This window comes from Malania oleifera, chromosome 3 (genome assembly GCF_029873635.1).
Source record: "Malania oleifera isolate guangnan ecotype guangnan chromosome 3, ASM2987363v1, whole genome shotgun sequence".
NCBI lineage: Eukaryota > Viridiplantae > Streptophyta > Magnoliopsida > Santalales > Ximeniaceae > Malania > Malania oleifera.
The window spans coordinates 89,939,705-89,964,942 of NC_080419.1; the positions used below are offsets into that span (position 1 = coordinate 89,939,705).

At 35.0% G+C, this 25,238-nt stretch overlaps 1 protein-coding gene across 2 annotated transcripts; it reads left to right on the forward strand.

Moving 5' to 3' along the window:
* Positions 1-4,352: 4,352 nt before the first annotated feature.
* LOC131152101 (putative L-ascorbate peroxidase 6) lies at positions 4,353-24,334 on the forward strand. Of its 2 annotated transcripts, XM_058103745.1 has the most exons (10): positions 4,353-4,590; positions 6,027-6,141; positions 13,587-13,714; positions 14,915-14,985; positions 15,193-15,235; positions 15,327-15,423; positions 15,694-15,777; positions 22,868-22,989; positions 23,335-23,401; positions 24,112-24,334. In XM_058103745.1, the coding sequence occupies exons 1-10, from the start codon at positions 4,431-4,433 to the stop codon at positions 24,215-24,217; spliced, it is 993 nt and encodes a 330-aa protein (XP_057959728.1). In that variant the 5' UTR covers positions 4,353-4,430; the 3' UTR covers positions 24,218-24,334. The 2 variants fall into 2 exon arrangements, with proteins under 2 accessions (XP_057959728.1, XP_057959729.1); XM_058103746.1 differs by lacking the exon at positions 4,353-4,590 and having other exon boundaries at positions 6,026-6,141; positions 13,592-13,714.
* Positions 24,335-25,238: the final 904 nt, after the last annotated feature.

The window sequence follows — 25,238 nt, forward strand, 5'->3', positions numbered from 1 at the left end:
CCATTTTGAGATGTATTTTGGGCATTTGTTTGTACATTTTGGATAGAGCCATGTTTTGCTCTTGTATAGACTCTGGTATGGTACAATATATATATGGAATAACCTTTTCTGCTGCGTATATTCTGTTGTGTTTGGATGTGTTTAGAGTGCCTGGGAACCCCACGGGGCCAGACCCTCATCCATTGTACTGTATCTTTGGTTGTTTTATCGGATACAAGGAGAAGTTAGATTACATTTTCACCCTTGGGTCCCATTTCGAGGTTCGGGGCGTGACAATAACCCAAATATATAATCAAAGAAGAGAAAATTTTTAGAATTATCCAACAAGGAACTTATAATAGGTGTTGTCAATGGGTGAATAAATATAAAATATGTTAGCACATGAGAAGTCCATAGGTGTGCTTGATAGACATGGGTGAACACCAACTTGACCCAAAATCTTAAATCTATTAGGTCTTAGCCATGTATATAAGCACTCATCATTCACTCACTTTTTCCAATATGAGACAAACTCACAAGTGGAATTCTAAACAATATCTCATTCACTTGTGGATTCCAACTGCTACCCCATGAACGGAAGCCCCCCCACTTGTGAGCTCCAACTGCTCCCCCTTGAACGGAAGCCATCTTCTACCTCATGGGACTAATTCTCCAATAGTTGTTCAAGTGGGCCTTACTACTGCATCTTACATGTCTTGAATTGTATTCCATGTGGGCCTCCGAACCAATCCTACTTCCTATGTCTTGACCCTATTCGGATTCATCTTTGGTCGCACAATCGCACACTCAGAGTTATGAACCATCGGCTCTGATACCACTTGTTAGCACCGGAGGAATCCATAGTTGTGCTTGATACACATGGGTAAACACCAACTTGACCCAAAAGTTTAAGTTATTGGGTCTTGAGCCTAACTATGTATATAAGCACCCATTATCCACTTACTTTTTCTAATGTGGGACAAACTCACAAGTGGAATTCTTGAAAAAATAAAGGTGAGTATAAAGCAATAGCTTTAGGGGTTATTAAATCATTACATACAATTTTTTTTTTTTTAAATGTGAATAGAATACATTAGTTTTAGCGTTATTAAAAGCATTACTCGTTTAGACACCCACCTCTAAGGATAGAAAAATTCAAAAAAAAAAAATTTTACATATATATATATATATATATATATATATATACTAATTAATATTATGACTTCTATATGACTAAGGAGTCTATTAGCATCATAATTTTTTCATGAACAAACTTGATAGGAGTGTGAGCACCGATTTGACTCAAAAATTTCAGTTTTTAAATCTTACATATAATTATGTATATACGTCATTAGTATTATGCCGCTTAATTTTTTTTTTTAATATGAGACAAATTGAATTGAAGTTCACAATATTTAATGTTATAAAGAAATTTTGACTAAAATGCTATAGGTGCATGGTACATGCAAAAATCACTAGTTCATCCGCATGTTTTAACAAGAAAACGCTATACTTTTTTTTTTTTTTGGTAAAAGAGGGCGGCACCTCCTAACTTTATTAGAAAACATCTCACTTATGGCAGAGGAATACCATGGTTCCAATCTTGAGACTATGGGACAACAAAAGCAAACTCCAAGACCCTAAAACTAACTAAACCACCATAAACCAAACCAAAAAAACAAAAGACCTGTAACCACTAAAATTAAGAACTAAACAACTATAAGTGGAAAACAAACAAAACTCTAGAATATAACATAAAACATTATGAGCGCAAAGAAGGAAAATCCAACAAATCCAATTGAATCATTCCCCTGACTTGCTGAGGAAGATCATCTTGACAACTATATGATGGAGAAATACCAGATTCATCCTGTTTGACAAAGAAATATGCACTTTTATTCGCTTCCCTATAAACATGTTCCACTTTGAACTGTATGCCTCTCCATGTTAGCATAAGCTCTTCCCACAATTCCCATAAGTTCCAAACCGAACACTTCCTAGAATTTATCCACTGAACCAACAAAGCAGAGTCACATGCAATCTTCACTTGATCAAATCCAAGATCTTTGCACAGATTAATCCCTAAAATAATCGCCTTCAATTTAGTCATGTTATTTGTTCCATAGGCCAATAATGAGGAAAAATCTGCTTTAAATAAACCTTTTTCATCTCTTATCACGCATGCACCACCACAATTACCTGGATTACCTCTATAGCTCCCATCCACATTTAACTTAACCCAACTTATCCCAGGTTTACACCATCTGACTACACGAGGAAGACGAACCCCCACATTTTTTACTTGAATATCCAAAGCATGAAGGACTGCAATATCAGTGCAAGAAGCAGGTGCACATTTATTTAAATTGTTTGAAATGGATCTCAGCCAATATTTAATATCAAGCCACACAGTTCTCACCGAATCATGAATTGATTCCATCCCGACTCTACATCGACGAGTCCAGAGTCTCCAAATGATGAGACTAGGTATAAGACCTACCAAAATGCCTAACTGTGAGGCCCATTTTGCACAACTAAACCAGACATTAACTCTGTCTTTCCAAGTACTCGTTGCCATACAACTAACACCCAACGCCGCTACTGCTTTTTTCCATACCTTCTGAGCAAAAGGTCTAGTGCAAAACACATGGTCTAGAGATTCAATCTTGGCATTTGAACAACAATCACATTGAGAGGTCATCTGAACACCTACTTCTTTAATACGAGTATCAACCGGAAAACAAGCGAACCAAGACTTCCACATACAAATTGACACCCTTTTTGGCAACATAGGATGCCACATCCATTTTGCAACTGAGAATTCCTCTTTACGCTCCCTTATAATTTCCCAAGCACTTGCCGTGGTGAATTTCCCATCTGTTGAAGGTTCCCAAATTACTGTATTTGGACCCTCCTTGCAAGAAATAGAAGAGTTTATTACTTCTTTATCCTGATCTTCACCCAACAGATCTACTAATAAATCAACATTCCACCCATCTCTATCCCAACAATCTCGAGTTCGTAGCTTATGGTTACTAATTTCTTGAACCTTAGCACAAAGGGGACTAGAGGCTAACCAACAATCAAACCAGAAAGAAGCCGACCCTTCTTTAATTCAAACATGGACATGCTCTAAAACTTTAGGAATCACATAAACAATCGATCTCCAAAATCTGGTTCCTTTATCTAGTTTCATTTCTCTCAAGTGGTGTTTCTTATACAAATACTTGGCTTTAAAGAATTGAGTCCACAGATTATCCATAGTTAACAATCTTCACACAAACTTCATATGCAAAGATTTTTTTACCTCCTCCAAATCCCTAACACCCAAACCACCCTCACAAACAGGCTTACATATATTGGACCAGGAATACCAATTCCTTTTCCTTTTGTCATTTACTCCACTTAAAAAAAAATTCGATAACATAGAATTTATCTTTGTGAAGACAGTATTAGGAATGTCCAATACCGCCAATTGATGAACTGCCATTGATGATAATACATGCTTAATTAAAATTAGGTGGCCACCTTGAGATAAAAGCTTAAATTTCCAATCCGCTATCTTTTTCCTCAATTTATCAACTAGGGGCTCTAAAATACGGGCTGTAAGACGTCCCGATACCAAAGGAACACCCAAGTAAGTAGCAGGGAAACCTCCTTTCGCAAAGCCAGTCGTCCTTAATAGAGATCTCTTCCGAGCAAAAACAATTCTCTTTGACAAAAAAAATACTTAACTTTTCTTTATTTATCAATTGACCAGACCAATCCTCATACTTCTTCAGAGTCTTAATAAGCATTCGAATGAAACTTCTCTTGCCATTTGCAAAAATAAGAATGTCATTCGCATAGAGAAGGTGAGATACCAAAGGCGCCCCACGAGGGTGATAGTAAGCCCCTATCTTATTCTCCATAAACTTTTTCTTTAGAAGCTGAGAGATAACTTCTTGTAAAATACTAAATAGATAAGGAGATAGAAGATCTCCTTGGCGAAACCCTCGAGAAGATTTAAAGAAACCTTTATAAGTGTCATTCATCATAATGGAGAATCAAGGAGAGGAAACGCATTCCGCCACTAAACCATAGAATTTTTGTGAGAAACCAAAACTTTTCAGAACCAAGTTTAAAAAGTCCCACTTGACCCTATCATATGCCTTAGTCATGTTTACTTTTGATCATGGTAGCATCTTTTACTTAAAAGTCACAGGTCTAATAATCAGTGTTTTATGCTTAATACGCGTTGGATCGATCAATTTGAGAAAAAAAAAAAAAATTCAAATCAAACTATTTTTTAATTAATTTCTAATAAAAAATATTAAAATTAAAAATAATAATTGAAAAAAAAAAAAAAAACTCGTGAGAGGTGAGGATGGATTGGGCCGAAGCCCGTCAAATGAAGGTGTTCTACCATAAACCATCAATTTGGCGGATGCATTCTGAGCCGTCCGTTGAAGATGGCGATCATAAGCTTCGACCGGGCTTCGTTGCTCTCCTCCTTCTCATTCGCTTCCTGCAATTCCAAATTTCCCGCGAACAACGTTCTCTCAACGGTCAAATATGGCGCCAATGCCTTTCATGCTTCCGCCGCTACCATCACTACAAATAATAATTTCGGTAAGGACTGTGTCTTTTGTTTGGTTGGTGAGAAAATGAATGAAAATTTGAAATTCTGCGTCTTCTGTTGTTTTGGTTTTATAATACGGGGCAAAGTCAGATTCATTGAACCTAACTAATTGTGTTTAGGTCATAGCAATCGAATTTTTTAAATTTTCTGAATTGTTTATGCCCGATTTTGTTGCTATGATAAAACAAGAAACGAAAAGAAAGAAAATTTATATTTCACTTTTCTTGTTGTTTTAGATTCCTTATCTGCGGGAAACTGAATTGTTAAGCCAAGTGGTTGAATCAAGGTCAAAACGGTGAAAGATTCTGAATTTTCTTGTCTCCGTTTGGCTGCTGAAGGAAGCCAAAAGAAAATTAAGTTGTTCCCTACACACTCGCACTAGCTGTGGTTGCCCACTATTCTGTACTCCCTAGTCCCAAACTTGCTGCTTTATGGGGAAGGATGGATCATGGATGTTAGGAAGTTAATGGGGTTCAAAACTTTAAAATTATAAATATTTTTTGTTAAATTACTTATTTTTCTACAGTTGATAACTTGAAAAGACGAGGGAATTTCAGGAATAATAAAAAATTGGGCCAATGTTAGGTTAATTTAGAGACAAATTTAGGTTTCTAAGGACTTGTTTCTTATAGTTTTTTTTTTTTTTTTGGTTTTCTATTTTCGTTTCTCTGCAGTGAAGAAACAGATTATGAAAATGCGTTTTCTTAAGTTGTTGGTTTTCTGTTTCTATTAGCGTTTTCAGCTAAGGCTAAAAATCAGATTTTATGATTTTATCCATACTTTTTAATTAAATTAAAATAAAAATTCTCATAAAATTTCAGAAAAATTGGAAAAATAATTATTAAAAAAATATTTTTACTATATTTCAATTGTCATATACGATAAGATTGTTTTTGTAAAGTAGATTTTGAAATATACTAATTGAGTCAAATAATTATAATAATTTTTGTTTTTATTGTAGTATTTGTAATTATATATTTTTATTATTTTAATCATATTTTGTATCTGTCATTTGATTCAAGGACAAAACACAAGCATTTTCTTAGTCAAGTTTTTTATTTATTTTAGTCCCACAAATATTAATAAAACAAGTTGCTAATTTTCTGTTTTTTGCTTTTGTTTTTGGTTTTTAATGGCATTGTTGAAAATTTTTTCTGGGTTAATTAGTTGTGGCATAGTGGAGTGGAACTTCTTGACAATTTGAATCTCAAACAATGTAAAATCTAAGATTGAACTCTATCTTCTTTGCTTTCCTACCTTTTCTCGTAAACCAAATGGCTCTTTATGTACATATGTGTGGGCTCCAGAATGTGCTTTTACTGATTTTTTGAACTTGTTAGAGTTTCTTATTGAGCATATTTTATTAATTAAGTTTGATCCTTTTTTGTGTGTTTTTAATTGTTATTCTTATTTGTTCTAAATGCAGATAAAAATTTATTTTGCACTTCATACAGAAGGCGTGGGCTTATGTTGACGGCAACTCTTCCATTTGTTCTTCCTCTGTATGAAACCATGGAACCTTTTGGTGTCAATGCTGCAGAGTAAGTTAAAGGGTCATGAAAATGCGTATCATAAGGTCACTAGTTAAGAGTACTATTTTAGGAAGTTCTTTTATTCAATGCATTAAAGACCATCACATTCAAGGTTGACATTAGCAAGTGCATAAATACGGTAATATTTTTCAAATATCACCTTAACTAGTCCTAGAGGCATTTTTGACACTGCACAAGTACGGAACTGTTGAGCAACAAACCATGACCAAGACTTAACTTGAAGAATTTTCAAACTGGAACAAGTAGAAACTGTGGTAGAAAACTGTAAAGCTTTAAAAGATTGACTCACAGATTTATGCTGGTTCAAGACACAATGTGTATCTTTACATCCAGTTGCTACTGTAGCTTAATCCACTATCGTGATCAAGAGGTTACAGAGTACAAGTTTACTGCATACATCTATACAAGAACTGGTTTTTGCAACACTCATCCAAATCCTAGAAAACTATACAAGTTTCTAATGAATTTTCTCTCAATTGTTTCCCAGTTCTCTCTGTTTTTCTTTTGATCTCACGTACAAAGAAAAACAGTATATCATATACAACACTTTTCTTTTCCTTTTGTATAAATCAGCAAGCCCAAGTAACTGACAGAATTACCCTTCTTTAGAACCAATGGCTGCAGCCCATTTGGTTAGGATTTTCCATCTGTCATAATAGAAAATAACTAACTGCAACTGCCATCTGACTAGCACGATAGCTATCTTCAAGTTGAGCCACACGCACCACATTTTCTCCACCTTGGATCAAGCTTGTAGATTATCTTCACATTACCCAGCCACAGCAGCAAACCACACATCTTAATTCTTTTGATCATCAGTGACTTTAAGCAAGTTTAGACAAAACTTGAACTTGCTTGCTGTCACAATCATGTCCGATGGATTCTCTTTAGTATGAATCCTTTCCAGAGATATATTCCCTTGCTGCATTATATCTCTAATAAAGTGAAACTTAACGTCTATATGTTTGGTTCTTTCATGATACATCAAGTTCTTAGACAAATGTATAGAACTCTGATTATCACAATAGACATTTACTTTTTCTTGATTTACCCCAAGCTCACCAATCAGACCTCGAAGCCATAATGCTTCTTTAACTGCTTTAGTGCAGCTATATATTCTGCTTCAGTTGTTGATAAAGCTACTACATGTTGTAGGCTTGCTTTCCAACTTATAGTGCAGCCAAACAAAGTAAAGACATAACCTGTCAAGGATCTCCTTTTATCCAGATCCCCTGCAAGTTCTGCATCCACATATCCAACCAGCACTGCATTATCTTTACTTTGTTTTGATTTGTATAACAAACCATACCTGGATGTTCCCTAAGTTTCTAAATACCCACTTCACTGCATTCCAATGAGACTTCCCTGGATTTGCCATAAATCTACTGACTAAGCTTGCTGAATATGCTAAGTCAGGTCTAGTGCAGACTGCAGACCATTGAGTACATCAAACTTCCAACAACACTCACATTAGAAACTTTTGACATTTCAAGCTTATCTTGATCCAACTCTGATGAGTCTTTGGAGGATAACTTGAAGTGTCTAGCTAAGGGAGTTTGAACTGTTTTTGATTCTGTCATGTTAAACTTTTCCAGCAACTTTTCAGTGTAGTTGCCTTGTGACAGAATAATGTACCCTTTGTTTGATTTCTGTAGATTTCCATCCCAAGAATTTTCTTTGCTGGTCCCAAGTCCTTCATTTTAAACTCCTTGTTGAGCTGATACTTTAGACTTTTGATTGCTTCTTTATCAGATGAAGCTATAAGCATATCATCTACATACAAGAGTAAGTATATCATCTGATTTTCATTAAGAGTTTTGTAGTATACACAGCTGTCATACCTGCTTCTTGAGTTTATTTCTGACCATAAACTCATCAAAACACAGATACCATTGTTTGAGGGATTGCTCCAGCCCATACAATGACTTCTTCAATGAACAAACTTTTCCTTCAGTTCCTTTTCTGATGAAACCTTCAGGTTGCATCATTAGAATTCTTTCTTCCAGATTACCATGCAAAAATGTTGTTTTTACATCCATTTGTTCCAAATCCATGTCAAACTGTGTAACAGGAGCAAGCAGAACCCGCATAGAGGTGTGTTTCACCACAAGTGAGTGGATCTCATTATAATCCACTCCCTCCTTTTTAGCTATAAGCCTTGCTTTGTATCTAGGCTTCCCTTCACCTTGCAGAGGCTATTTCTTTTTAAAAATCTACCTACTCCGAAATAACTTTTGATTTTTTGGCTTGTCAACAAGGTTCCAGGTTCTGTTCTTCTTTAAGGACTCCATTTCCTCCTGCTTGGCCTGAAGCAATTTCTGTTTTTTCTGAACAATCACGGCTTCTTCATATGACTTTGGCTCAAACTTGTTCATATCATCCGCAACCATTAAAGCATAGGGTATCAGATCAGCATATCCATACCTGTCTAAATTTGTCTTCTCCTCCTATCTTTTGAAAGCTGATAGGATTGCAGGTTTTTTGAATCACTAAAAAACTGATCTTCTTCTTCAGGGATTATGCTGTCTGCACTTTGTGAACCTGATGCTTCATTTTCTTTCAAACTTTGAATCTCTACCTGAAGCTCAACATCACCTGGGCTTCCTGCATTTGATTGTTTACTTGCTGAACTCATATAGAACTCTGTTTCTCTGAAGACAACATCCCTGCTTACAAGCATTCTTGACTGACTTTCATTCTTGAACCAAAGCTTACATCCCTTGATACCTAGTGGATATCCAACAAACATACATTTCCTAGCTCTAAGTCAAGCTTGTCTTGTTTGATGTGTGAATATGCCACAACCAAACACTTTAAGATTGCTGAAGTCTTGGGGATGCCCTGGCCAGTATTCTTCTGGTGTTTTAAAATTTAAAGCAGCTGAATACACCTGTTTATGGGGTAGGCTGCTGTGATTACTACTTCTCCCCAGAAACCTTTTGGCAGTCCAGCATTAATGAACGTGCATCTGACCCTTTCCAGTAATGTCCTGTTCATTCTTTCAGCAAGCCCATTCCGTTGAGGTGTATTAGGAACAGTGTAATGTCTTACTATTCCTTCATTTTTGCAGTAGTTCTCAAACTCCGAGTTCAGATATTCAAGGCCATTGTCTGTCCACAGCTCCTTCATCTTCTTTCCTGTTTGTAATTTTACCATGTTCTTCCATTCTCTGAATTTTGAAAAAAATTGGTCTTTTCTTTTAGAAATATAAACCCAAACTTTCCTGGAATAGTCATCAATGAAAGAAATGAAATATCTCCCTCCACCTAGGGACTTATTTCTTGCTGGTCCCCATAAATATGAGTGGACATTGTTCAGAATCTCACTGGTTTTGTGCTTACCAGCATTGAATTTCACTCGGTAACTTTCCCAAGTGTACACACTTCACAAAAAATCAAGTTTCCCTATGCTGTCTCCACACAATAAACCTTGTTTATGTAATTCAAACAACCCTCTTTCACTGATGTGTCCGAGTCTTTTGTGCCATATTTGAGTTTTCATGTTTACATCCTCACCAACAGCATCTGTAGCACTTATAACCGTATTCCCTAACAACACATATAGACCGTTTTCCCGAATCCCTTTCGTGACTGTCATGCATCCCTTTTGACACTATCAGAGTTCCATTTTCCCCTTTATAAGAGCAGCCATTCTGCTCTTATATACCCAAAGAAATTAAATTTCTTCTCAGTTCAGGAATATGTCTTACTTCAGTCAATAGCCTATCAACTCCATCATGTCTTTTCAGTCTAACAGAGCCAATCCCTATGATCTTGCGTGATTTGTTGTTATCAAGAAGAACTTGGCCATCATCAACAGATTTATAAGTCTCAAACTAGTCTTGATTTGGTGTCATATGGAAAGAACAGCCAGAATCTAATATCCAGTTTTTCTCTAACTTATTAGTAGTAACAACCAAAACATCTGCACTGTCATAGCCATCTTCAATACAAGCATCCTTACCTTTTTTGGTTTCTTTTTCTTTATTATTCACTTTCTTCCTTTTAGGACAGTTTCTCCTTATATGACCCTCTTCATGGCAGTGATAGCATTTTATGACTTTCTTGCTATTTCTTGACTGAGATCTGAATTTTCCTTTTGCATGTTTGACTTCTCTTTTATCAGTTCTACCTCTTACTACCAATCCTCCAGCTGTTTGTTCTATTCCATCATTTCTCTTTTGTAAGTATTTTGAATTCAAAGCCCCAACCGCATCTTCTAGAGAAATAGCATCCTGACCATGTTGCAGAATATCAACAAAAGTCTCATACTGTTTTGGCAGTGAATGTAACAAGACAAGGGCTTTATCCTCATCTTTATATTCTACTCCCATATACTCTAAGTCAACACAGAGTTTATTGAAGTCTGAAATGTGATCTTTCATGTTCTTTCCATCAAGCATTTTAAACGTAAAAAATTTGGCTTTGAGACAAAGTCTACTGGACAAATTCTTGGTCATGTATAGACTTTCTAACCTTTAGCCAAAATTCTGCTGCAGATTTCATCTTTGTAACTTCCCGGAGAACATTGTCACTTAAGCTCAAAATCAGTGTGTTGTAGGCTCTCTTCATAATATCTCTCTTCTTTTCCTCTGTGCAAGAGGTTGGAATATTTGATTCTCCAGCAAGTGCTTCATCTAACCCAAGATTACCTAGCAAAGCCATCATCTTCAGTTTCCATAATGCAAAGTCGTTGGTGCTATCGAATTTTTCCATTTCATACTTTGTTGAAGAAACTGCCATTTTCTTGAAAGTATCTTGTCGTTTCTTGATCTTTCTTTGTTCACCAATTTGGACTGTACCACAAGGCTCTAATACCACTTTTTTTGAGCAGCAGGCCACGACCAAGACTTAACGTGATGAACTTTTAAACTGGAACAAGAAGAAACTGTGGTAGAAAACTGTAAAGCTCTAAAAGATTGACACACAGATTTATACTGGTTCAAGACACAATGCATGTCTTTACATCCAGTTGCTGCTGTAGCTTAATCCACTATTGTGATCAAGAGGTTACAGAGTACAAGTTTACTGCATACATCTATACAAGAACTGGTCTTTGCAACACTCGTTCCCATCCAGAAAACTATACAAGTTTCTAATGAATTTTCTCTCAAGTGTTTCCCAGCTCTCTCTGTTTTTCTTTTGATCTCACGTAGAAAGAAAAACACTATATCACATACAACACTTTTCCTTTCCTCTTATATAAATCAGCAAGCCCAAGTAACTGACAGAATTACCCTTCTTTAGAACCAATGACTGCAGTCCATTTGGTTAGGATTTTCCATCTGTCATAATAGAAAACAACTAACTGCAGCTGCCATCTGGCTAGCACGATAGCTATCTTCAAGTTGAGCCACATGCACCACGTGAACAAATAGGGAAGAAACTGAGAAATAAGTGAAATTTGGCTAGAAATATAGGGTTTCAAATCTGGTTTGGAGGCTAATAATTGAAGTAAAGAGTTAATATACCATAAACTATTAGCATCATACTAACAGATTCTACAAATCACTGCTAGGAGAAGAAAGTCTCTCACTTTTTGAGTTTTAAATTGTTGTAGCAAATGTAGATAATTCTCTGTTGATTTCCTAGAAAAAATTAGTACAAAAATATAGATGCCCCTTGGCTGCTTAACCTTAACAGTCATTGAAACTAATTTTGATCTTACAAACTAAACTAGATAAAATAAAATAAACCTCCATAAATAACTGAAAATAAAGACACAAAATACCCTAAGTAAAATAAACATAATCCCAAAATAACCTTGTGAACTGTACAGTTGCAGTACTCCTCAGTACTATGGAGCTGCTACAGTGAATAGTAACCAGCTCTGGAACTGTGCATGGTAATGGAATGCAATGTTCAATTCAACTCCCAAATCAATCCTCTATCATTATCCCACCGAAACCAAATCTTTTGGTTGATAAATTTGTTGTTGTTATAGTTGCCCCTTGGCTGCTTAACCTTAACAGTCATTGAAACTAATTTTGATCTTACAAACTAAACTAGATAAAATAAAATAAACCTCCATAAATAACTGAAAATAAAGACACAAAATACCCTAAGTAAATTTCGGTGGGATAATGATAGAGGATTGATTTGGGAGTTGAATTGAACATTGCATTCCATTACCATGCACAGTTCCAGAGATGGTTACTGTTCACTGTAGCAGCTCCATAGTACTGAGGAGTACTGCAACTGTACAGTTCACAAGGTTATTTTGGGATTATGTTTATTTTACTTAGGGTATTTTGTGTCTTTATTTTCAGTTATTTATGGAGGTTTATTTTATTTTATCTAGTTTAGTTTGTAAGATCAAAATTAGTTTCAATGACTGTTAACAGATTCTACAAATCACTGCTAGGAGAAGAAAGTCTCTCACTTTTTTGAGTTTTAAATTATTGTAGTAAATGTAGATAATTCTCTGTTGAAAATGTGCTAGAATTGAATGCCTTTCTTGGATTGCATGCTTAGCACATGATAACAGGTTACAAACTCACTACTGAGAGTGACTCTGGGGAAGCAAATTGGCTGTAAGCTTTGACTTAGAACTTTATTACTTTTCATTTTTTGTTTTGTTTTCGTAATTTTCTATGGTGATATCAAACAGACCAAGTTTAAATGTGGTTCTTCATTTCCTGTCTGGTAACTATTCATCATGAATTAAAGTCCCAAAGTATTGAAATTTCATATCTTAGCTCTGTTTATTAGGCCCACTAAAGGCCCATAAAATAGGAGGTTTAGACTTAGAGTTCTAGGAGATATTTGCATTTTGATTGTTTAAGTTGTTTGATTACAAATTTATGAGTTTCAACATGTTCAAGAGTTGCTTTGACGAGTGCATTTATTAGTAATAAAGCGTTATATCTGTCCATCCAAAATCCTATTGGAGTTTGTGTCTGCTCATACAATAACAATAGAGGAAAATATTCTAGAGCGCCAAATGTTTTCGAGGTGACCCTAATGTTAACTGAGTAGTGAAACAGTCCCATCAGATGTTAAACAGAAAAGAAAAATGGAACTTTTGAAAGAAATTGATTCACATGAAATACTTTTACTAAATTTGTACTCTTTGACTGTTTTTGGTGCATCATACATGATTATTAAAGGAGTTCCCTTAGTTTCCCCAAATTTTAAGGTTCTACAAACATCATATGTAATACAAATAGAATGAACTTTGCATCTTACCAATGTTCTGTTGTCTGTTGCCTTAGTCAGTCATGTCGATTGTCTTATCCCTTGCTCTATCTTAAAATACACTTTCTGATTTAATATCACCAGTCATGGATGTATTGGGTAATGCAATATAATACTCCTGCCACATATTGTAGAAAATAGTGTTGTTAGATTGTCTTGTGATTTGTGTGAGCATATGGGTGGTTGTTTATGTTAATTAGTTGTTAATTATTTGCTTATTCTCAAATTAAATTCAAGGTTAGATGCCAGTGAATATCAACTAATAAAGGAAGAGGTGAAAAAGGTATTGTCCAAGGGCAAGGCTGCTGGTGTGCTTCGCCTTGTTTTTCACGATGCTGGAACCTTTGATGTGGATGAAAATTCAGGTATTTGTTTGAAGGAAATGATCTTGGGGTAAATGCTGTTATATGATACTTGTGTGTATGACAATTACTAGGAATAACAAGATGCCATGTAATTAAGTGCTTTTTCTTGTATTACAAGCTACTGACCTGCTGACCGATTTTGAAATTAGCTACCCTATCAATTATAATTATAATTTGGAATCCAGATAATGGGCACAATGGGCCTTCCGAACTAACAGTACATGACGTGCTCTACAGTCGAAGTGAAATATTTATTAGTATCTTAAATTTTTTCTTTTAATGAGACGGGGAAGAACTACCACTGGTGTCATTTGTTTTTATGAGCGGATTATACAGTTCATTGTACATTATGCTTGAAATTTCAATATGCTGTAAAACAATCTGCCGTAAAACTGACCAAATGCTGCTGCAAATGGCAAGTCATATAAATGATTGATAAATTTCCCAGTTTGAAGGAGTTTTACAAACAGTAAAAAGGGAAGAATTTGATCTATTTATCTCTTAGGCTTAAAGTGAATTTGATGGGCTTATGTTCTGCTTGGACTTTGGTATTGTAATGTAAAAATGTGGCTATGCCATATAACATCCTGGATCATTGCGCAATGCGGATAAATTGCTCTGTATTTTTTTTTTTTGTTTTATTTTTTCAAATATCTATAAATTTCAAATTTATATTTGTTGCATGTAATTCATCTTTAAGGATTATTTTATTCATCTTGCTGCTATTGCCTCATATTGGGCACTAAAACAGGAGCATATAAGGTGGTGGTATTTTGAAACATCAAAATAGCATATGAGATTTCATGACTAATTTCTGCCTAAGCCATCATGCTTGGCAAAATAACATGTTCAATACTTGAGGTGCCATACTGCATCTATCGGTTGTGTTCTGTAATCTTCTAGTGTCCAATTTATTTAATTTGAAAAAAAAAAAGAGTTAGGGGGGGGGGGGGGGGTGGTGTTGCAAGTGGGTTTAGGCAGTCTGTCCTTGATATACAGTTTTGTCATGTTTGATTGAGTTGAGTTTTGCTTTCTGCTAAAAGATATATGCATAAATTGGCACCTATATATTTTTTCACTGGATTTCGTTGCTGGCTATTTTTATCTGAATTATTACTATTGGTCTTTCCTTTTCTTTTTTGTATATTGGTCTTTCCTTTTCTTTTTTGTATTCACTCCAAATTGTTATGATCACTGCAGGAGGTATGAATGGCTCTATAATTTATGAACTTGAAAGACCTGAAAATGCAGGTCTTAAGAAGTCTCTTCAGGCATGGTCTTTTCTGTATCTCTACTTTTTGGGTTTCCATGCAGAGTTTTATGCTCCTGTGCACATACACATACATATATCTGTACTTCTACTTCTTTTAGAGTTCTTATTGAGTCTGTTCAGTTTAAATCTACACATGCATAAATCCACACTAATAAACTTTTATAGGATCTCATACTGGCTAACTTCTGGATGGATGCATTGTTAGATTGTTGAGAAAGCAAAAAATGAAGTTGATCTAATCCAACCAGGTTATTTTCTATCTGAAATGGCAACGCGAGTAGGCTTCTGCTTTCATAACACTATAATGCGCTGCTAACATGTTGCTTGTTCCTTAATTAGCATCATGGGCAGACATGATTGCTGTGGCTGGAGCTGAAGCCGTTTCTGTATGTGGAGGTCCTAAAATCCCAGTTCAGATAGGCAGACTAGATTTGACGTAAGGAACTTTTACCACATGATTTATGCAGAATATACAGTAGTTCTGTCCATGTAAAGCAGTGTCATATGATGGGTTGTGCAAGTAATTCTCAAGCTTGTCATTATAAATTAGCAGCAGTTCTTGCTGAAGTATGGTTAATTTTGTTTGAATTTCTTTGAATTTATGTCTCTCCCACTGGCTTTTCAATTCTACCCAGTTTCATGGAAATTGTAAGAATGGTATGAGAACTCTCAGTTCATATCATTAATAATTACATTTTTCTTTTAGGGCACCTGATCCTGAAGGAAAACTTCCTCAAGAATCTCTGGATGCTTCTGGTTTGAAGCGATGCTTTCAAAGGAAAGGCTTATCGTGAGTTCGTATCTTGGAATTTTTTTTTTTTCATTTAAACATTCTGTGTTAATGCAGCTTAATTAATTTCTGTCTGCACATGTTCTGAGTTCAAACAATATATTGTTCTTGAGCATCTAAATTGGCAATTTAAAATATCACTTCTTCCTTCCTATTTCATTAATCTTTAGAATTTGAGTTCTAGAATTTTGAGTGCTAATCTTTTAGACTATAAAATTGCAGTTATTTAAATTTTAATTGTGAAAATATTATGTATTTAGTTAATTTTCTCTTTACTAGTACTCATTTGGTGCTCCTGAGTAGATAATTTTTGTATTGTTTGTATACGGGAAAGGGTCTAACCTTCTTGTTTTCGTAAATTTGTTTGTGCTATTTAGAGATTACATTCAGTTTGTTCCAATGAAGTATGTAAACTTTCAAATTTCCATTGTATCTTCATTGAAAATTTGAACTTATCCTGCAATTTAGCAAAGAACAGTGGGTTCCCTCCTATGTTGAGGATGGTCACATATATTTGGATTGTCCACTTGGGAGGTCTTGGTTCATGCCTACGTTAAAGATGATATTTACTTTTAGTGGTAGCCCACTTGGTTGGATGGTCATGCAAAGGAATTTGAGTTATTGGTTAGTTGTAATATGCTTTGGAAGATGAGTAGTCATCTTTGGAGGAGAAAATTCAATTCTTTGGGAAGCAAAAAGCTTGCTGGAAACTTTGGTTCATACATGCCTTGGAACATAAAGTAAGAGAGAGAATGAGAGGGAAAATATTTGCTGAAAATCCTAAGTTGAAAGACCTGAGCTGTCAGCTTGTTGTCAATGATCAAATGGTGATTTCTCGATTGAGCTGAAATTTTAACATATTTGTGACTTGTCCTTCATGTTGGATGGCACATTTGTGATTAGAAACTCTCTAGTGCTGATTTTCATTGCTGGGATGGTAGCAGTATGTTTTTCTAGTTTTTCATATTTCATTGTTGTTTGATTCCACCTTGTTGGTGATGACTTGTATAATAGTGGATGCAAAGAATTTTGTTGTTCTTGATAGTTACTATTCATCTGTGCTACTGTACTGCCTATAGTTTCATGTTGGAAAGACTTATTGTGATCCTACTATTTTGACATGGTGAACATTGGAAGTGAACTTTGATATTGTGGTTTTTCCTTTCACAACAAAGGGCTTTCTATGTAAATCTTTGCGTCTTCTTTATGTGTGTGGCTGATTTTGTGTTGTTAAATACTGAAAACTTGAAATATTGAGTATTGTTCAGTGTAGCTGTGAGATGAACACTAGCAGAGTGATTAGTTTGAATGTGTTAAGGCTTGATATACATTGTTGGTCCACAACAAAACAACTTAAGCTTTTAGGTAAAGTGGTAATCTAACATGGTATCAAAGCTGGTTACCAAGAGGTCCTGAGTTGTAGTCTTGTTGCCCACATTTACTGTTTGGTATTTAAAAAATTATCGTATTCCCTGTAATGGGTGTTATTTATCATATGTTTATCTTCTCACATGCTGTCGAGCTGCATGTGCTGGGGTGTGTTACTGCTTGATATGCATTGTTGGGCCACTTTTAGGTAAAGTGGGCTAACAGAATGTGAGTAATTATTATATTTGGAAAGGGAAAATGAAGGACTTTATTTATTTAAAAAAATTTCATGCTCCTATTCTTTGTGAGTCAGCAAGATAAAATTGGGGAAGATTTAAATTGTTAAATAGACGAGTGTGTGGTTGTATTCGACAATGGTTTGATGATGATGTCCATAATCATGTAAGTGATGAAATTGATGCAGAGTCACTTTGGACAAAGTTGGCTAAGCTTCATGATAGAAAATAGGGGGGAAAATTATTATACATGATAAAAAAAGTTTATGAATTAGAAATAAAAGGATGGCACTCCTATTAATGATCATTTGAATGGAATAAAGGAAAATATAAATACGTTGCCCTATTAAAATTTCCTTTGATGAGCAGGCTTTACGGCTTCTTGATTCTTGACTAGATGCTTGTGATACTTTTAGAGTTTCTATCACAAACTCAACCCTAGAAGGAGTTGTGTCTATGAGTTTGATAAAAAGCAGCTTGTTGAGTAAAGGTACGAGGAGAAAAATTGCAAATTTTTTATCCTCTTAAGCCAAAATCTTTTGTCACAAAAAATAAAGGGAGAAGCAAAAGCAAAGGTCCTAAGAAATCGTGACCATCCAAAAGCAAGTCTAATTTAGGAAAGACATAGAATGCTTTGCTTGCACCAAGAATGGTCATATAAAAAAAATTGTCAAAAGTGGAAGAAAGAGCAAAGTAAAGATGAAGACCAGGACTAATTTGTGCAATTATTTGTGATGATGGTTAAATTAATCGTGCTTGCCAAAAGACCAATTGGGTGATAGACAATGCATTCATTTATGCTATTTTAAGAAGGGATCCATATACACCTAGTGATTTTGCTGTGGTGAAAATGGGAAATGATGACATATCTACAGTTGTTGACATAGAAGATATGTACTTGCAAACCAACAAAGGTTGTAGGTTATTTCTTAGAGATGTGGGACATATTTTAGATATTAGATTGAATTTAATCTCTGTAGAAAAACTAATAATGAAGGGTATTGCAACATCTTTGGTGATGGGCAATGGAAGCTCACTAAAGGATCTGTGGCTTTCGTTAGGTGAAAGAAGTGTTTGACACTCTATTTGATGCAAGTAAATCTGTTTAAGAGCATGGTTAATGCAGTGGGAATGTTTTAGCTTCAAAATTGGGGCAGAAGAGGTTTAAACTTGAGTAAGAAAAGACTTAATTTCTAGTCAGGAAGAAATGAAAGGTTTGTCTCCAAGGCCTTGTGAATGTTGTTTAATAGGAAAGCAACATGGAGTAACCTTAGAAGTGCTTATCCTTCTAAAAATGTAATGTTTCAAACTTAGGTGCATTCAACTATGTGTGGCTTTATAAGAACTAGAACACTTGGAGTTGGAGGTTCATTGTAATGTGTTTCTTTTATTTAGACTTGGCAAAATGGATAAAAATATGTTAATTAGAGTCGAATCCAAGTTGCTTAAACTGACTCATAACCGATCTGCACATTAAATGAGTAAAAAATGGTTTCAACTTTTTTTATCTGCTTCTAAATGAGTCGGTTGGCGGATTTAGGATTTTATCCGATGGAAATCTGCCTATCCACTAACAACTAATCTTCCTATCCGATGGAAATCTGCCTATCCACTAACAACTAATCTTTAAATTCACTGATAATCCCATATACCCATGCTTATTAGGCATCAATTCAATTAGCATAAACTCTATAGGCAAAAGCCTAGACCCACACTCCCATCTCTTGTGCTATTGTATGCACCTCTGGATTTGCCTCATTCCCACACTCAAACTCAAACCCAAATACTTCATTTTCTCGTGATCAAAACAAAAGCCTCTAAATTCATGTTCTAAAAAATAAAAAATTTATAATTTTGTGATTAGTTATTAAGTATTCAACAATTGCCAAATTATAATTTTAAAATTACTTCAACTATTATGTTACAAAATAAATTGTTCATCGGATGGTAAAAAAAATTATATTAGGGATGGGAACGACGGATTATCCGTCATCTGCCATGGATTATTTGATTCGAACCTCTATAAATCTGCAACTTAAATGAGTCGGATGTAGATTGTAACATCCTTACCTGATAATCCGCCTAATCCACTACAAATTGTCCGAATTGATCCACTTTGCCAAGTATACTTTTATTAATGATAGTTTGTGCTAAGTATGGGTTTACAACTTGAAGACCAAAGACCAACTATTAGATGTGTTTAAATACAAAGAAAATTTAAGTTCATCTAAGCGAATTTTTAGAGCCATATGATGAATGTTGAAGAGTGCAAGACATTTGACATTTGAAAAATCCTTCAAAAACTTGTTAGTCGAATGGTTTTGTAGAGAAAGCGAGATGCTTGTTGTCACATGCTAAGTTGCCAAAATCTTTTTAGAATGAGGCACTAAGCATAGTAGACTAGTTGTCCATTTTATAAATCTCTCTTCATGCTCTCCCTTGCAATGTGATATGCTAGAAAGTGTTTGGGGTGGACATCTTTCCCACAGTCACGTGAAAGTGTTTGGTTGCAAAGTTTTTTGTGCACATTCCGATGAATGAGAGGTCGTTGCTTGATGCAAAAACTAAGCAATGTATCTTTGTGGGCTATGGACATGAGAATTTCAAGCATAGGCTATATGATCCACTTGGGAAGAAATTGATTAGAAGTAAGTATGAATTTGTTGAAGACCAAACTATTGAAGACATTAAAAAAAGTCATTGAAAATAAAAAGACACAATAATGATTTGGTTGACTTGGAATGTCATTCCTCATCTTAATGACTTCATATCAAGTTGGAGATGATGTATAGCATGATTGGGTTGGGCCCAGTGATGTAGATTCTCAATAAGGTAATTGAACTAAGTGATTATCCAGTTATAGAACAACAATGCCACCAATTTCATTTGATATACCATTAAAGAGATCATTGAGGGACTCAACCATAAGTAGGTCTTCCCCACATGGATGTGTATTGCTTATTGATTAGAAAAAATTATAGTGTTATCAGAAGGCAATAGAACATGAGCATAGAGATGAGTGGTTGAAATCTATACAATAAAAGTTAATATTTTTACATGAAAACCATACATTTTACCTAGTAAAGTTGCCCTTAAGAGTTCTTAAGAACAAATAGGTATACACACTAAAGTGTAAAAAGCATATTTCATAGCCTAGGTACTAGGTAAGTTTACTTGTGGAAGGTTTTAGCCAGAAGTGGGGAATTGACTATGATAATATTTTTTTCTCCATAGGGTTTTCAGGTTAAAGGAAAGAAAATTTTGATTTCTAAGTGAAATAAAAAGTTTGCATGGCTTGAAGCAAGAACTAAGGGAGTTGTATATGAAATTCTGATGTTGATTTTCTTGTTATTGCTTTGTATTGAGCATATGCTAATTGTTGGTCAGGATGCATCAAATATTGATGAGTTGAAGAAAGATTTGAGTAAGTATTGTGGCCTAACAAGGAAATTTTTTGGTTTGTTAATCACCAGTGAAATGATAGGAAAGCCAAGAAGTTGTGGTTATCACACAAAAGCTACATTGAGAAAGTGCTTGAAAGATTCAACATGGACTAATCAATTCAATTTGAGTTCTTTTCTACCAAGAAACAAAAGGAAAAGATGAGAAGAGTTTCATATGCTTTAGCAATAGAAATTTTTATGTATGTAATGGTTTGCAGGAGGCTAGACATAGCTCATGCTCTTGTTTTTTCTAGCAAATTTCCCTCCAATCCTAGTATAGATCATTGGAATGCAGTGAAATGGATTCTTAGGTATCTCCAAGGTACCTCAATGTTATGTCTTTGCTTTGGGAATGGAAAATCTCTACTAGTTGGTTATGTAAATGGAGACAGCTGGAAATGTTGATACTAGAAAGTCTATGTCAAGGTAGTTGATTACTTTCATAGGGGAGGTGTAACTTGGCTGTTCAAGTTATATAAATGTTGTAACCTTTCTACTTAGAGTTTGTTGCAGCTATTGGAACCTCTGATCATGAAGTGTTGTGGATGAAGATATTTTTGCATGAGCTTGGGTTCAAGCAAAAGAAATATGTGTTGCTTTGTGATAGAGTGATATTCATCTAGATTCAGACATTTCATTCTCAATCAAAACACATTGATGTGAAATACCATTATTGGATTACAGATGCATTATATTGCAATTTGTTAAAACTTGAGAAGATCTATAGTGGTGATACTGGTTTAGACATGATGACAAAATCCATATCAAAAGAGACACAAAACTTGTTGCAAGATTGCTAGTATTGTGAACTCAAAATATTCAGAAGAGGGAGTTTTGTTGGGTTTTCTTCCTATGTGGGGGATGGCACACATATATTTCCACTTGGTTAGAGAGTCATGCAATGGAATTTGATTCATTTATAAGTTTTAATTTGCTTCGGAACATGAGTAGTCATTTTTAGAGAAGTAATTTAATTCTGGGAAACGAAATCTTGCCTGAAGTTTTTTGGTTTGTGCATGCCTTGGGACAAACAAGAAGAGAGCGAGATTAAGAGGGAAAAGGTTTGTTGAAAATTTTGGGTTGAAGGGGCTTGCGCAATTAGCTTGTTCTCAACCATTGGATGGTGACTTCTTGTCTAGTTGAGCTGAAATAAATGGCATGTTTGCAACTCATCCTTCTCCATTTTGCATGGTTGTGATTGTGATTTGAAGCTCTCTAGTGCTGGTTTTTGTTTCAGGGGCAGTGGCTTCTGTTTTCTGGGAGGCCCTACATCTTTCATTCTTGTTTGATCCCATCTTGTTGGTGATGACTTATACTGTGTTGATGATTATTAATATGTGTCTCTAGTTTTGTCTAGTTTTAACTAGGAGAGTCATCGTAATCCTATTATTTATGACATAGTGAAAGATTGGAAGCAGACTTCTGTCTTATAGTTTTCTGCTTCACATTGAAGGGCTTTTCATGTAAATCTCGATGTCTTCTTTATGTGTTGGATGATTTTGTATGTTGATTTTTCTATCACTCGGGATATTTGGTTATTGATTGTTCTATTTAGTGTTGATTTGAACAAGGGAAGGAAGATCTTGGGCTATTGTGTTTCGGTAATCACTTCATACCCTCTTCCCAAAAAATTTCGACATGCAAATGATTATGACCTACCATTAATGCAGGTCCTATTTAATGGTCGATTGAGCAAACACTCATATTAATTTGATGGTTTCAGCAATTTAGACAGATTTTTTAACAGTGTAACTGTTTTATGATGGCTCTAGAAAGGAGCATGCACCTTAGCTGATTCTGAATTCTTGATATTTACTCACTGGAATCCATGAGGCACCTAGTCCTCAAATCTATGCTTAGTGCTGATTATGAATTTACTTGGTCGGTGATGAAGAGGAGTTCACTCCAGAGAATCAGAGTTGAACAGTTTTTGGAGTTCTATGCTTGGCTGAACCAACAGAGTTTATTACTTGTATGAATTAGATCACAAGCATATATTACCATGAATAACTTCAATGATATTTAGTTATGTTTTCTTGGCAGGACACAAGAACTTGTTGCGTTGTCTGGAGCTCATACTCTTGGAAATAAAGGTTTTGGAAATCCAACTGTATTTGACAACTCGTACTTCCAAGTTCTTTTGGAGAAGCCATGGATGTCTTCAGGTGAATAACATCTCAGGAAACTAAAAAGGGATGGATGCCTTCAGGACTGACGTGATTCTCATTGAAGGATGAATCGTCAATCAAAACAAATCATTCAATGCATGTCACTCTTGCATCTGGCTGGAGTCCACTCAATCTGAAAATTAAATCATGAGAAATTGAATTGGTGAAGAAAGATATTGATTGTTCAATGCCAGATTGCCAAGGAAGAAGTCACTCAAATTATTGCTTGATCATTTAACTATGGGCTTTTAATTTTTTTTAGCTTGCTCGGTGATATATAATTATTGCTCAATTTTCTTTCTCATCATGGTTTCATCTGTTGATTCTATTTTTCATTTGCAGCTGGCATGGCAAGTATGATTGGGCTTCCTACAGACCACGCCCTCGTAGAGGATGACGAATGCTTAAGGTTAGTCATAACCTGCCCTTAATTGTACTCTCACTCTCTCTCTCTCTCTCTCTCTCTCTGACCCACACACACACACCCTCGATCAACCTATATTCAGGATAGATGATTATTTTCATTGATGAAACAAGACTGAAACCAATATGGGAGGAAGCAGCTAAAACTGGAAACATGTTTATTGGTTGGTATTATGCAATATGTAACTCCAGATTTTTCCAATAATTGGAAATTGCACAATATCAAGATGGTTGTGTTCCTGGTGAGGTTCAGACTCCATATGTGTAAGTTGGAAAATATTGGAATTATTTTTGCATAATCTGTACGACCAATTGCTGGTTATTTTTACTTTTTTTTCATGCGTTGTTTCCTTCCCCAATCAAATTCAAGAGCATTTTTTCCAGAGGTCATATGATTTATGAATCTAAATTATTAACTATGGGCCTGAGGTGGATTGAACAAATACATAGATCTAAAATATGCAGCGACTCTGGTTCACATTCAGCTTTATGCTGGACACTGGCTACACATTTCCTGTCTGTTCAACTCCCGCCAATCATTAACACCAGGGATGAATGGGTGATAATCATTTGCATGAGGAATCCATCAAATTCCAGCTAAAAATATAATGTACTGGAACAAAGCAGATTCAATTGGGGCATTGGTATCTTTTATTTGTTCATCTAATGGTGTTTAAACCTTCATTGTCTGCACAGGTGGATCACAAGGTATGCCAACAATCAGAATATGTTCTTTGAAGATTTTAGGAATGCGTACATCAAACTTATCAATTCTGGTGCAAGGTGGAATTTTTTGTTATGACTTCTTCATTACAGCTTTTCCTTGTTTGCTATTTCTCTTCCAATACTCAAATAAGGTTCGATACATGAAATTGTATTTTTGTTATTTGTCTTGAAATATTAGCATTCCTTGAGATTAGCCCGATCTCTCTCTCTCTCTCTCTTCATATTCTGGGAAATTAGCATCCTATATAGAAGCAACACTGTCTATATCAGTAAGTATTATGATAATGATAGAGAACAAAATATTAGATTTATCTATATTTTCTGCGGAGAGGAAGCAGATATTACCCAGTCCCAGAAACGTTTCAGAATAGGAGTAATCTACTTTTGTTAGGGAGCCAGGCAGTAGAAAATGTAATTTCAGCTTTTGTTTCCTTGCATCAATTTTCTCGACAACCAAATGGACCACTTTCAAAATTTTGTATTGCACTTTCCTGGAAACTTCTATATAATTGGCCAAAAAGAGAGTGACTTGTCAGCTGATTGCAATCACTTGGTAAGCTTATTGCCATTCTTAGGTGTCACTTGTTCAAAGGGTTCATACAAATTGGACGGTTGTAGGTGACAAGTCTGAGGTGTCACTTTCGTGGCCCTGATGTGCCGCTGTTTTCCTCTTGCAGGATACTTATTTTATGTGTTCTTCATTTTTATATTTATTTATTTTAAGTACTTCTCTAGTTCACTTAAATAAATCATATCTTGTGAAGCAAAAAGCTTAAGAAACGTGATTTTGTTTATATCTATCCATTAGTATGATAAAGATCTCATTCTAATTTTTTTTAATAAAAAAAATATCAATTTTAATTAATAAAAATTATATTTTAATTAATTATTTGTAATTTCAAACTTAAAATAACACCTAAATTTTTTCTTTACTCTCTATAATTTCTCGACTATGATTATATTGCCTATAAATATATCTTGTGATGTGAATAATAGTGTACAATATTTTTGTAATTTTTTTTTTAAATATAGATATATTTTTGAAATAAATTAAGAATATATTATCATAATTTACTTTACAGATATTAAAGTGTAGT

What these genes read in the sequence shown, in the direction of transcription:
- LOC131152101 (XM_058103745.1), top strand. Translation starts at nt 4,431, where the DNA reads ATGGCGATCATAAGCTTCGACCGGGCTTCGTTGCTCTCCTCCTTCTCA. An exon ending in TGATGTGGATGAAAATTCAG is followed by an intron (nt 13,715 to 14,914) that starts GTATTTGTTTGA and finishes TGATCACTGCAG; the next exon opens with GAGGTATGAATGGCTCTATA. An exon ending in GTCTTAAGAAGTCTCTTCAG is followed by an intron (nt 14,986 to 15,192) that starts GCATGGTCTTTT and finishes ATGCATTGTTAG; the next exon opens with ATTGTTGAGAAAGCAAAAAA.